Raw genomic sequence first — 14,033 nt, 5'->3', positions numbered from 1 at the left:
CGGACTGTGTCGTCTCTGTAGTCTGTAGGTGCTATCGGCTTCAGGAGTTCAGGTCGAGCGCAACCCCCACCGGCAACCGGCAGCTTAAAGGCAGGGTCGATCGAGTCGGAACGTAACGCGAGCGTGGACACTGAGCAGCGCGGATCCAACTACAGAGCAACCCCTTAGAGCAACTCCAACGTATAATCTTCCCAAAACTTGTGAAACTGACGAACATGTCATCCAGGTGCTAAGCCAAACAAAATGCTCCATGTATAAGCCAAAGCAAAGTCAACATTTTATCCTGAAAAGTACTTGTGTGCGTCAATTTTCTCCATCCATGCTTGCAAGAGACAAGGAATGATAGGCAAACAAAACACTATTTTATTTGAAGCACCGGGTGCAAAAGTAAGCACAAGTGGTGCTTCAAAGCACCCCTCTCTCCAGCGTGAAGCAACATTTTATCCCCTCTCTCTAGCGTGAAGCAACATTTTATCCTGAAAAGTATTTATGTGCGTCAGTTTTCTCCATCCATGTTTGCAAGAGATAAGGAATGATGGGCAAATAAAATACTATTTTATTTGAAGCACCAGGTGCAAAAGTAAGCACCATAGCTAAGGTGGTGCTTCAAAGCACCCCTCTCTCCAGCGTGAAGCATTAAGGAATCTAGCACCCCGTTTAGCAACTCACGATGTAGCTGCTCTTAGTCATGGTGCTAGACTTTGTACCGGGTGCTGCAAATTAGTAGGCGTGGTAGGGTATGATGGTCACTAAGGGCCACTTTGGAAGCTCAGGTTAATTAACCCTGGGAAGAATGACCCTACGGGGTATTTATTTTGGATTTTGAAATCCCCCTCCTCCAGTGGCAGTGCTGCCCCCTTCCCAGCAGTGCTGTTTGGAGAACCTGATGCATGGCAGAGCTGCCCCTTCCCCTTTCCACACCACAGCGGGAGGGAATAATTTCATGAAAAAAATACAAAATACAAACAGTGCATGTAATACATGGCATGCAGTAGTAGTCCTAAGGTACTAAGGTAACAGCATCTCTTTTCTAAAAAATACCTCCAAAAATACCTCCAAAAATACCTAAAAATTAGGGGGAAATCAGAAAATAAAAAATAGCAACTTGATAAATAAAATCCGTAACATGCCTACAAGGTCAACAAGCAACATCAATCACCAAATTACATTCGCATCCAGCTGGACTAAATGAACAGATGCTCTTTGCATGTTTTAAGCATCTACTTAATTAACTACAATGCTTTCAACTCAACTGTGGCCACATAATCTAATTATTGTATAAGAGATTTAGCTAGTAAAATAAGCCAAGGACTTTCCCTCCAACATGCTTTCTCCTATTCATATTCTTCCACCATTCACTGTTCACTGATTCTGAAAAAAAATAAACAACAGTCAGCATTGAAAAGTTGTAAACAATAAACAATTTTAGTCTGATCTCCTAAAATTGTACAGTATGAATTTATCATGATTTGGTAAGCATTTTATATTTCACAAGCTTCCTAAGTTGTCTGCTTAATCTAGTTTGGCTTGTGCCCAAATCACACATAAGACGGTAACAGAAATGGTAAATGGACTAGACAACATCCTACTAACCATGCCTATTTTCTCCACGCACTAGCATGAAGCCAACAAACTTGTGCAGCAACAAAGTTGACACTTGACTTCACCCCTAGATTTCGTGGACTCAAGTACCAACCCCAACTTGTCATGAAAAACTGCTACGTCGTGCAGGTCGGCTGGCTGGAATGTGAAACTGTGACTAGAAACTAGCAAGGCCAGTCGGTTGGAATGTGAAACTAGCAGGACTAGACATGGAAAGAACTGATGCTCGTAAAACAGGAAGCAATGATCCAATATAGTATTATTTGTAAGCCAAGTAACACAACTTAAAAATTACTATGCATGCATACTACTGGTTTACAGAAAGCAGGTAGCAGACACAACCATGCTAGAACTCAAATCAAAGATCTGGCACAACTAGGCAATAGGAGAAGTGGCAACTTACAGTAATATATAATGGCCACACTCCTATAAATTTGTTGATGAAAGACCAGATTAACTTATCAGACTCAAATAGCCTAATCCAACAAACACACCTGAGCAAAGGGAAAGGGAGCATACCTGAGCAATCTTTTTCTTCAACCAAATCAGCCGGACATTTGGGTTTTTTGTGCCCACTAATATTTTTCTGTTTGTTTCACTTTGGAAAACTTCATTTGCATCAGCTTTTTGTTCATCCGATAGCCCTTCCATGGCATCCACAATGTCAATACATTTCTCAATTGAGTAGTCTTCTTCACGTCTTCTCTTCTCATCTAACTTTTCTAGAGTTTTTCCAATTTGATCCTTTCTAAAGTCAATGTAATCCCCAAGTTTTGCAGCCATCTGACTTTGTTTGCGTTTCTTTCCACCGGTAACATCTTGGTCCTCTGAATTACGACTAGCTGGAGCAGATTGAACTTCTATGCTTTCTACACCACCAAGTCCAAAACTGAGTAGATTTCTATCAATAGATGCCATGCTATGATTGCTTTGCTCTGAGATACTTGTCTGGGGAGTGGGTTCAGTTGGCAGCTCACTGTTATGGGGAGTGGGTTCAGTTCTTTGTGGTGGTGGCTGAATTGATGTAAAATTTAAATCCCCTGTGGCCACACTTCCTATTAAACAAATAATCAAGGTAACAATATCAACATCTTAGCATCTACAATAGCGAGAGTTCAAACTAGGAACATAATCTACAATGAAGTGACTCTCTAAAGAACCATCCACACCATAGCACTAAAACAAGAACAGAGGCAATGAACAACAAGATGAAAGCATTACCTTCATACAATAATTCCAAGCTGTTAAATAAAGGAAATGGCTTCTTACGGAACTTGGCAACTTTGTGGTTATCCTATTGAAGTACAACAAAAAAAAATATGATTAGATGGTTTGTATAAAGGTTAGCTGTTATATAAAGGATTGTTATATAAAGTTGATTCTCCATTTAAGAGACCTAACCTTAATCAACTTTTCCCATCCTTTTGGTTCTGCAATGATCATACCCAAAGTGTCATTCCAGCCAACACCACTTTTCCTCGCTTCTTTTATTATCTTATAGTTTCCTTTTAGCTCTTTCTCCTTTTCTTGCACTTGTTGCTTCGTGAAATGTGTCGTTGGAAACATATCATTGAATTTGTTTGTGATATTCCTCCAACCTTCAGCAGTCCACCCATTTTGTCCCTTAAACATTGGGACGTTGGCAAGCTCTTTCAGAATATCCACAAGTCCCTTCTCATACGTGTAGCTCCACGTAGCTCTTTCCGTTGACATGGCTGCAAGAAATAAATAAGATTAGATAAAGGTTGTCATAAAAATAATACAGAAATAAGCAATGAAGTAAAAAAACAATACAAGCTGTCATGAAAATATTTATGCTTCACCTAATTATTACGGGCAGCCCACATCTGAAGAGCAATTTGGTCTCGTAGGGTGCTTCCTTCATTTGATTGCAATTCATTTGGATAGTTGTTATCCCCCTCTGGCAACTCAACATAATCAGATGGGTTGATATTATTTGGTTGGTGATCTAGCCACCCTTCATCCCCATTTAGCTTTCTAATGAGATTATGAAATACTGCAGCTGCCGCTGGAATTTTAATTTGATTCTCTATTGGATGAAATGTCCCAACTTTCAGGATTGGAAACCGCTTTTTTAGCACACCAAAGGCCCTTTCAATATGATTGCGTAGCTATGCATGCCGGTGGTTGAACAATTCTTTATAATTTGCATACTGATTTCCATGTCTCCTAAACTCACTCAGATGATATCTAACTCCTCGGTATGGAGCAATGAATGAGGAAGTATTTGCGTATCCACCATCTACAAGGTAGAACTTCCCCACAGGAACATGAAAACCCTTCGCACGTGCAGACCGTAAGACCCCTGCATCGGATGCAGATCCTTCCCAACCACATGAGATAAAAGTAAAATTTAAATCAAAGTCACATACACACATGACGTTCTGTGACAAGGTTCCCTTCCTATTTCTGTAGGGAGCGGCTCTTTCTTGTGCAATGGTGATAGGAACATGAGTGCCATCAATGGCCCCAATGCAGTTTTGGAAGAAAGGCATAAAGCGAGAGTCTGATGCAATCTTCACATGTGTATGACTCACATTTGGGAGCTTCAAGAATCTATGAGTCAATGCTGGAATTATATCGAAGAACTCTGTTATTTTCCTATGAATTGTCTCACCACTATGTTGGAATTCTTTTTTTAGCCTATCGGTGCTTGCATTATGAGAGAGCATGAACATAAACATTCCTAGTTGCTCCTCAACTCTAACACCACGGGTGTCACGTAATAAGTTCTCCACTCTAAGATAATTTGCTATAACTCTAAATATCTCAGGTTCCATTCTGAACTCCACTTTGCACCAATTTTCGTGGCCTTCCAAGATTTGTATGACCTTTTCAGCACCAGGCAGAGTTGAGGTATGCTCCGACCTTTTCTCCTCATATAAACACTGCTGAAGAGCGGGAACCATAACTAGGAATAGTTCGTCATCCTCTTCTTCCTCCTCTAGCATGAATCTCCTAACTTCATCCTCCCAAGATTCCATTATCTATATGTATGTATATGGTAAGGCAAGTAAACTATGTTACTCAAATGCATATGGTCTAGAAAAAAGGGGACAATGCATACTGTCAATATTCTAACGAAATAGTTAATATATAAGGGGTCAATGCATACTGTCAAGATGATGGAGGAAAATTCTAGATGATGGAATAAATACATGTACAATGCACCAACAGTGAGATCCATAAAAAGATAAATACTAAATTATACTGCTGCCACAACATCATTTGGAGAAGCAGTATCTATACTGATGATATACAAATTATATCATCAAAAGCAATGCCCATGACCCTGTAACACTATTTAAGGCTTCACCATCACGTAGGATAATAAGATCTGGCTTTGACTTCATATTGCAAGAACAATATGAAGCTACCGCGCTCAGTGCTCCAATCTAGGGGCAGCAAGGCAATGGAGGGTTGAAGCACCGTACATGCTATAAGTCTGTAGTACTGTAATAGGGTATAGACAGACGAGCTGCTGGATATGCTCTTAATCATGACAATGACAAAAAATGGCCGACAAAAAGATAAGGAAATATTGCAAGAAAACATCTTTTCTATAAAAGAAAGTGACAGCAAATAGTACACATGCACATTGGTATTAAGTTCCAACACAGCAAGGTAGCTCGAAATGCAAACGGCAAATAATTGCCAAGAAAACGAACCAACCTGACATACAGTACTGCAATCTCGAACATTCTCCAAATTTACACCTTAAAAAATTGGATTGCCAATGTTATCTACCTTTTCGTTAAAAAAATACTATGCACCCAAATCCATTCCACATGATTCTCCAAATACTATTCTCCAAATTTTGACCCAAGTCATTGCTGTGGCCACTTCATCAGGATGCTTGTTTACCAGTACATGGAGAACAGTAATCTGGATAAGTGGCTGCACCACGATGACAGTGAAATCAGTCCACTGACCTGGGACATCAGGATGCGCATACTCCTTGGAACGGCTAAAGGGTAACGCTTTTATTTTCTTTATTTATCCATACTAGCTTTCCTGTCTAATGTCCGGACTGAAATTAAGATTACCAGAAAACATTAAAACTTTGTTGACAGTTGACACAGTACACTAGTAATGCTCTTAATGGCCATGATTAAGAAAGTTGTAAGTTGCGCCTGAAAGCAACAGTGTCTGTACCACATATCCATTCCACAATGCACCTGAAGATAGCCCAATCCACTCCCAACTAAATGCAAGAACTACATGTTCCATTTCTTTTCGAAACAAATAACAATAAGGTAAACAGGTACAACTCAATTGTCCTAGTAGTCCTTTCCATCGTCCAAGACATTGTACTGATACTAGCATAACACCAGCTAACATCAAAATTATGTAGTGCGGGCCTTGTCTAATCATTTTGAAAGCAAGCACATAGGTAAAGTCAAATAAGATTAGATTCTGGTGTGAGGTCTGTAATCGATGAAACGGTTAAAGAATGTAAAGCCCAATCAAAATTGGTGAAGCAAAGTAGTGACGTGAATGCGCTTGAATACCATATGAACATTGGATCACGCAAGAGAAGACAACTCAATTCTGTAAAAGAGAAAAAAAAAGGAGACATTCTTGGCTGGATGGGGTACCTGAGTGTTAGCGAATACGTCGAATTCAGTGGCAGCGCGTCCGCGGGCCTTGAGACGTCAACGAGTACGACAACGGCGCTGCCGGGGGTCCCTGGTGGAGGCGCGTCGAGCGTGATGGAGACAGATCTCGCAGGTCGCCAGCGATGGGGAGCAGATCTCGCAGGTCGCCAGCGGCACGGGGGCGGCGGCGCGATGCGGTCGCCAGCGGCACGGGGGAGCACGGCGGCGGCGGCGGCGGGCGAGCACGGCAGGGATGGGGATGCGGACGCGGAGGGGGGGCGCCTGGTGACGATGCGCGATGCGGAGGGGGTTGCGCCGCCAGGACCCTCGAGGTGAGGACGGCTCGCCCCGGGGAAAAGTCGCGGATGTGGTCTGGCCTCCCCATCCGATGGGCTCCCAAATGAGGAGGCGATTCGGCCCGTGGTGAGTTGCCCGCGTGGGCTTTCGACCCAGGGAAAATAGCGGGATCCTCTTGGGGTTCTGAGTTCCCAAAGGAGCCCTAAGGGAAAGGGGATAGATAGAAGTTATTTGAGGGGACCCACTTTTTAGATAGGACTGAGTGGCTATACACCGGAGATGAATTAGAAGTTTTGCAACTGCATCGAGCGTTAATCCTTAGCATCACCCTCATGCATTATACGCTGGCATACCTTTGCAACTGAAATTTAAGCCGTTTATCCCTTCACATTATTAAGACCCGTCCCTAAAAATGCTCGAGTGTTCCACCTATTTCATCCTTGAATAGAAAGTCGGGGAAACAGCTGCAGTTTCTTTCTGGGACTAAAATTAGCCAGGTTTTCTCCCTGTTCCACCTTGCAGCTGCAGTTTGGACCTCAAAAGAAAAAGAAAAAGGCAGGTTGGGGAAGGCCGTTCGTCTGTTTTCTCCCTAAAAACAAGGGTCACCATCCACAAAATGGCAAGAGCTCCTTGGCGGTGCCTCCTGAACGTTAGCTGTTGAGCCATGCAAAGCCAACCTCTCCTTAAATCCCCCTGTTAATGCGCCATGAATTCCCCAACGCTCCTCCGCCACCACTCCGCCCATCAATCGCCGTCGCAAATTCCCGGTTCCTTCCGCGCCCGTGATCCTGTCGCCGGACCACCACCGGTGAGAGAGCCAGCAGCGAGACCAACCAACCAACGCAACCCAACCATGGCGGCGGCGCCCGTGCGCGCGTGGCTGGTGGTGCTGGCGCTGGCGTGCGCGCTGCTGCTGCTGGGGTCGGCCGGCGGCGCTGAGGCGGCGCCCGCCCCGCAGTCGTCGGAGCACGCGGTGTCGTCGGGCGCGCACAAGCCCAAGTGCGAGCACGGCGCCGTGAACGACAAGGCCTGCCGCGTCGGCGCCGTGCACGACCCGGAGAACCAGGAGGAGGAAGGCTTCAGCGTCACCGCCAAGGCGCCCACTGGCGCGTCCGACAGCGACAGCGACGACGACTACAACGACCCCGACGAGCCCAACGATGACCAGCTCGTCGTCGTCGGCCACTGATGGATCGAGCCGCCGGTCGAGATGGATCAATGCAAGCATGCATGAAGGAGATGAATGATGGATTATTGGATTGGCTAATGGAACCCGCCGGTGTTAGTTCATGATCTTGACGGGTCGACACTGATTGGACTTGAATGTTGTTTGATTGTGTTTCATTGATTGTTCTTGTTAACTAGTGTGTACGGTAAATTGCTTAATGCTATTGATCACCAAGTGTGCTGTGAAGTGTGAACTCGCGACCCCCTTTTGTCTTGTGACCAGGTGACCAAGCACACTACTATTAGCATATACGCATGAATGATGGGATTTTGTGAAAAGATTGGACGTACGTTATATACTCCCTTTGTTCCCAGTTACATGTCATTTTAGTTTTCTTCTAGGATAATATACATGGTTGGCTTAAATTTGTCCGACTGTGTCACTCAACTTCCTGTACTTTCAAAAGTCAAAATGCATATCTAGCCACCTAAATTTGAGCTCCGATGTCAATTAGGTCCTTATAATATCAAAATGCATATCTTACTCTCTAAACTTGACTTCGATCGGGTGTCATATATGTCTCTAAATTCTTGAAATGCAGTGTCATCCCACTAATAGAACATGATAAGATCAAAGTTTATACTTTCAAGCAAGCCATTACCTTCATTGGCACATTTTCTAACTTATTTTATTACCCCTTCAGCTTCTCCTAATATTCATCCACTAATTTATCTTATAAACTCCTGATTTTAGTTTAGTAAGTGCAACTATGAGTTATTCAAATTTGAACAATCTTCCAAGAATAATAGAGTGTGTCTGTCATGTGCATCTAGTAAAGGGGTGTTTGGATCCATGGACTAATTTTTAGTTCAGGCCACATTAGATGTTTGGATACCAATTAGAAGGACTAAACATGAACTAATTATAAAACTAATTGCATAAGCCGTGGCTAATTCGCGAGACGAATCTATTAAGCCTAATTAATCCATGATTAGCACATATTTACTGTAGCATCACATGGTCAAATCATGAACTAATTAGGCTTAATAGATTCATCTTGCGAATTAGCCTTCATTTATGTAATTGGTTTTATCAACCAACCTATATTTAATATTTCTAATTAGTATCTAAACATTCGAACAGGCCCTAAGTTAAGATATTGCCTTGAAAGTAAAAGATCGCCAATCTTTTTGATTCAGCACATCAATATTCTCCATACACGTTGAGCTGAAAATCACATTATTTGACTATAATTAAATTATATCAATGTAAAATAAGTTTTTATCAATTTAATTGATATGATCACGCTTTTAGAGAGCATATGGACCTATATGACACCCGAATCCAAATGTAGGGGCCTAGATTTGCATTATGAGAATATATAGACCTAAATGGCACCTGAACCTAAGTTTAAGAAGCTAGATATGCATTTTGAGAGTACGAGGATCTAAGTGACACAGCTGGACAAATTCAAGGACTGACCATACACTTTACTCTTTGTTCGTCAAACTTATTCAATTTTAATCAATTTTATAAAAAATATAATAATATCTAGAATATCCAATATATGCACTATGAAAATATGTTCATGATCTATGTAGTGAAATAAGTTTGATATTGTAAGAATTTATGCATTTTTCTATAAATTTGGTCAAAGCTTAGTTAAATCTTAGTTTGTGCTGTATGTTCAACATGACAATGGATATCCTTATCGGTTTGTACGGTGACACACAAACATGTATGAGCTCATATATTAACAACAACATAAGTGGGTGATTTAAAAGCATATCTAGAAATACATTGAGATTTTTTTACAACAATAGATATATGTTTAGATTTGGATTTAATGTGTTAATTTTTCATTAAAGAATATGTCATCATATATACTCCCTCCGTTCCAAATTGTAGGTCGTTTTGACTTTTCTAGGTTCATAGATATTATTATGCATCTAGATATAGTGTATGTCTAGATGCATAATAATATCTATGAATCTAAAAGAGTCAAAACGACCTACAATTTGGAACGGAGGGAGTACTTGCTATGTTCAAAATTATAGCCCGTTTTGTTTTAGCTTTTCTAGATAGATATATTTTGCTATGTACTCCCTCCGTCACAAATTATAGGTCGTTTTGACTTTTCTAGGTTCATACACTAGATGTATGCATCTAGTGTATGAACCTAGAAAAGCCAAAACGCATCTAGTGTATGAATCTAGGAAAGCCAAAACGACCTATAATTTAGGACGGAGGGAGTATCTAGTCATAATCTGTATCTAGGTGTATAGAAAAGATCATGTACGTAGAAAATCCAAAATGATCAAAAATTTAGAACGGAGGGAATACTTATTTAGATTTGCAAACGTTGAAGGGTTATTTCATTCGGAATGAGAAATCGGGGTGCACGAAGCATGCTGTGGAAGATAATTCGGTTACACAAATAGGAGTACTCCCCACAATAAAGGGACCCTATATGGCTTCCGGAAGATGTTTAATCAGATGAACTATAAAGCCCGATATAAAACCCAACAAGTATATATGTAAGCCCACATGTATATGTATGCGGAGCGCCTGCGCTAGTCATATAATTCTGTTCCGTTCCAGATGTTAGAATGCATCGCGAGAAGAGGCATTGGCTCAGTGCCTTTGACATTTTTGTTGCAGCACCACAGATAGTTCAGAAGTTCAATATTTTTTGCGGGGCATGTTCAATGTTTTTTGCGGGGCATGTGATTTGAAGGGGGATAGTAATGGGTGGGGACTTGCGAGTTGAAGTTTGAAGTTCAGAAATAAAATAATAAGCAGAAAAAAAATTCTAATATTTACTTTGTATTTATCATTCGTATGATTTATATGGATGACAATAACTGGGAAATAATATTTGGTGGGAGCAAGGCAAAAAAAAGAAGAAAAAAAGAAAAAGGTAGAAGAAGCGGAAGGGTGTCCGGAAGTATGATTTGCACAACCCAGAAAATGTGGATCTAAATTGTTGGTGAGTAAGAACTGTTGGACAAAAAAGTTGGTTTAATTCTAAAATTGTTGGCGAGTCAAGAAATGTTGATTTATGTTAACAATTGTTTTCAAACATCAAAAAGTGCTGGTGAGTGTCTAAAATAAATTAAAGAAAAATGTTGTTCACTCCTAAGAAAAATGTTTGGTAAGTCATCATCCTCCGTAAAAAAATGTTTGGTGATACTATAAAAATAGTTAGAAAACATGTTGGTGTTTGGAGAAAAATGTTGGGCGAACATCAATAAATGTTGTATGCATGTCAACAAAAAATATTAGTCATTATTGGGAAAATGTTGGAGAGTGTAAAAAATGTGGGCTAAACATTTTAAGAATATATTGGTATATATTAAAAAATGTTGGCAACCATCAATAAATGTTGAATTATGTAAAGGAAATATTGGTCCATCAAGAAAAATGTTGGTGAAGGTAAAATAAATTATTAGTCAATATCATGAAATGGTACTATATGTACAGAATAAGTTAGCCTATGTCAATGAAATGTTGGATAATATTAAAAAACAATGGTGAATATCTAAAAAATAAGTTAAATTTTTTTCAACTTTTTTACATGCACCAACTTTTTTTACATTCTTCAATATTTTTTGGCTCAACATTTTTTTAACATGCACCAACATTTTTAAGTAAAAAAATATTGAGAGAGTTCATCTAAAATGTCGACTTTTAAAAATACAACAAAACATGGTGATATTGGATCTCATTCTGTAATATTAATTCCAACAAATACCATGGTTCAAACGGATTTTAAATTGGCTGCACGCGGCCTGTTCGCTTCAGCTTATTCAGTCGGCTTATCAGCCACCGAACAGTATTTTCCTCTCACAACAAATCAGCCATTTCAGCTTTTCAGCCGGCTTATAAGCTGAAGCGAACAGGCCCACGGTTTAAGAGAAAAAATCGTTTGAAGTTTGCAACTTGTTTAGCATCCCACCCACCTCCTCCTCTCACGTAGTGACATCTGTCCCCCACATATAGGTGGTCACCTGCTGGCGCACATGCAGCTGCGCATACGCTTCGTATCCTCCTCAGTTCCAAATTAATCCGAGTCATCCCACTAACGTTGTACGAATCTCAAACAGTGAAAGATATGTAGACTAAAATCTTCCAGAAGATGGATAGAAATTCCGCACAATAAAGAACCTAATGGGCTAATGGCCATTCGGCCGAGCTATTGCAGCCCAGAAAGGTAGTGTTAGAGACTAATTGACGAGGCCCATTAGACAGTAGCACACAAAGGGAAAAGGAGGCCCACGAGAAACCAAAGGGCAAGCACTTCCGGAAAACCTATCCATCTTCTCGAAGGTTGGAAGAGATGGAACCTTTCCAATGTTTAAGATTCGTGCAAAGAATAGCTACCGTTGGATCGTCATCCCAAACCCTAGCTCCACCGTGCGCCTCCCCATGGCTGCCCCCGCCGCTACCCCTTGTCCCGCGCTGCCACCACCGCCGTTGGCCGCAGCGCCGCCCGTGCCACCTCCGCGCCGCCGCCGCCCTCGCCGGCCCCTGCGCGCACTGCCTCCGGCCGCCGGAGCCAGAGAAGAAGGTCCGAAAACATGTTGAATTTTTTTTAAAAAATGTTGGTTCAACTTTTTTCAACATTTCTTGAAAAATGTTGAAATGTTAAGGTTCAACATTTCTAAGTTCAATTTTTTTGAAAAATTGTTAGTCAACATTTTTCATCTGTTGAAAATGTTGAATGGGCCATCATTAGTTGGACCTCGGTGATTTTAGAATAGAAATATGAAGCTGGGTCTTGACAGTTCAATCGTTTAGCCATCTTCCGACCCAAGCAGTCCAGCTCTCTCGGCCCACCCACCAACGGCCGGCTCCTTGGAGTCAGCAGTCGTGGTGCCGCCGAGGGCCGGGCGCCGCCGGCCGTGGCGGCCGCGTGCGGCGACGGCCAGCCGGGATCGGGAGCGGAGCGGAAGGGCACGGCATGGATCCATGATGGCGCGGGGCGGGGCGGGCATAATTCCGTGTATTTTGGCGTGGGAGAAAGCGGCCGCCTACGCGTACGCCGCGTATAATAACTGTCTCTCCAGTCTCCACACGCATGTGCGCGATCGAACGCGCGGGGCGCAGCACAAGGCGCCCCGGCCAGCCGGCTTCGGCGGCCGTGCGCTCGCCTCCCGTGCCGGGCCGGAGCGAAACACGCGAGGGGTGTCTCTTTTCCCGCTGCGCCCTCCCCTGCACCTCCACGCCATGATTGCAGCACGCAACAACCAAGCCGCTAACGACGTCCGTCCCAGTTCCCTCTGACGAATCACCGCTCGCTCTCTTCCGGTCACCGTAACAAACGCAACGTACAGTATATTTCTACCAACACTGTCTGTACAGCGTGGTACAGCGACTTCGAGTTGAAGGGTGGCATACCGCATACATCATGATTATTCCTGTGGCTATGATAATAAGAAGCAAGCATGCCGTTAATATTCCAGTTTGACCGCGGGAGGGTAATTAACGCCGCCTGACCTGTTTCACCCGGCCGGAGGGGGTTAAAAAGTTGGGGGAGGGATGATTTTGTTGGGTTAGCGCGTGGGAATCTGATTAGTGAGGGGGTGGCACGCCACCTGAGCCCCTCCTATCATCACGTCAACCAGTCTACTACGTCCCCTTTTGCGCGCTTTGTTTGCGTGGAAGCACCCTATCATAATCATACGGGACCTGGTCCACTACGCAGTTCCAATCTCTAGCCATCCCATGAATTCTTTTTATTTCACCGTAAAATTGACCTACTATCTGTAGTGTAGGTGCTGGGAATAAAAGGTTAGTATCATTGCTCATGGAGAGTTCTTACTGTAAAAGATGCTCATGCACACACAGAAAAGACCCTTTTTATTGGATGGAAGTGCAGAGAGATGGGTGGTGTGCAAAATAAAGGGAAGAGACGACGACGACGATGTGGGGGGTGAAAAGAAAAGAAGGGCACCCAATGCATTATGGTGATAGGGAAAGACGAGATCAGGTGGAGCAACCCTATGCGGGGCGTGTCCCCTGCGCCGGTGTCACGGCAGAGCCGCTTTGGCGCCGCTGTCCCCGCCGCTTTGTAGCAGGTGTTCTGATTGCCCGGCTGCTGCTGCTTCTCTCTCACACTGTCACAGAGAGAGAGAGAGAGAGAGAGAGAGAGAGAGAGAGAGAGAGAGAGAGAGAGAGATGGCTTCTGGTTAAGAAAAGGAGCGACGAGGAGGGATTAATTAAGAAACCGGGGTTCAGATTGCAGACAGATTTACGTGCAAGGTGCTCCCGATTAAGAAACTCCAAGCCTTTTGTACGGGCCTCCCAGGCTTCTTTCTAGGCACACACATTCTGCGCTCCTGCTC

At 42.8% G+C, this 14,033-nt stretch overlaps 3 protein-coding genes across 3 annotated transcripts; 1 reads left to right on the top strand and 2 right to left on the bottom strand.

Annotated features, from left to right (window-relative positions):
- Nucleotides 1-1,091: 1,091 nt before the first annotated feature.
- On the bottom strand, nt 1,092-3,585 carry LOC117852768 (uncharacterized). Its single transcript, XM_034735012.2, has 5 exons — nt 3,426-3,585; nt 3,004-3,317; nt 2,824-2,896; nt 2,122-2,657; nt 1,092-1,371 (listed from the first exon to the last, which is right to left on the bottom strand). Exons 2-5 carry the CDS (start codon nt 3,313-3,315, stop codon nt 1,363-1,365), a joined length of 930 nt encoding a protein of 309 aa, XP_034590903.1. The 5' UTR covers nt 3,316-3,317; nt 3,426-3,585; the 3' UTR covers nt 1,092-1,362.
- A 133-nt stretch (nt 3,586-3,718) lies between these two features.
- Nucleotides 3,719-4,885, bottom strand: LOC117852769 (uncharacterized). Its single transcript, XM_034735013.2, has one exon. The coding sequence runs from the start codon at nt 4,605-4,607 to the stop codon at nt 3,735-3,737; it is 873 nt and encodes a 290-aa protein (XP_034590904.1). The 5' UTR covers nt 4,608-4,885; the 3' UTR covers nt 3,719-3,734.
- Nucleotides 4,886-6,485: 1,600 nt separating this feature from the next.
- Nucleotides 6,486-7,909, top strand: LOC117851984 (uncharacterized). The gene has a single exon (XM_034733906.2). The coding sequence runs from the start codon at nt 7,225-7,227 to the stop codon at nt 7,705-7,707; it is 483 nt and encodes a 160-aa protein (XP_034589797.1). The 5' UTR covers nt 6,486-7,224; the 3' UTR covers nt 7,708-7,909.
- Nucleotides 7,910-14,033: the final 6,124 nt, after the last annotated feature.

Source organism: Setaria viridis, chromosome 4 (assembly GCF_005286985.2).
Source record: "Setaria viridis chromosome 4, Setaria_viridis_v4.0, whole genome shotgun sequence".
Lineage (NCBI taxonomy): Eukaryota > Viridiplantae > Streptophyta > Magnoliopsida > Poales > Poaceae > Setaria > Setaria viridis.
The sequence above is the reverse complement of the archived record's forward strand: the minus strand, read 5'-3'. Positions and strand labels throughout refer to the sequence as shown.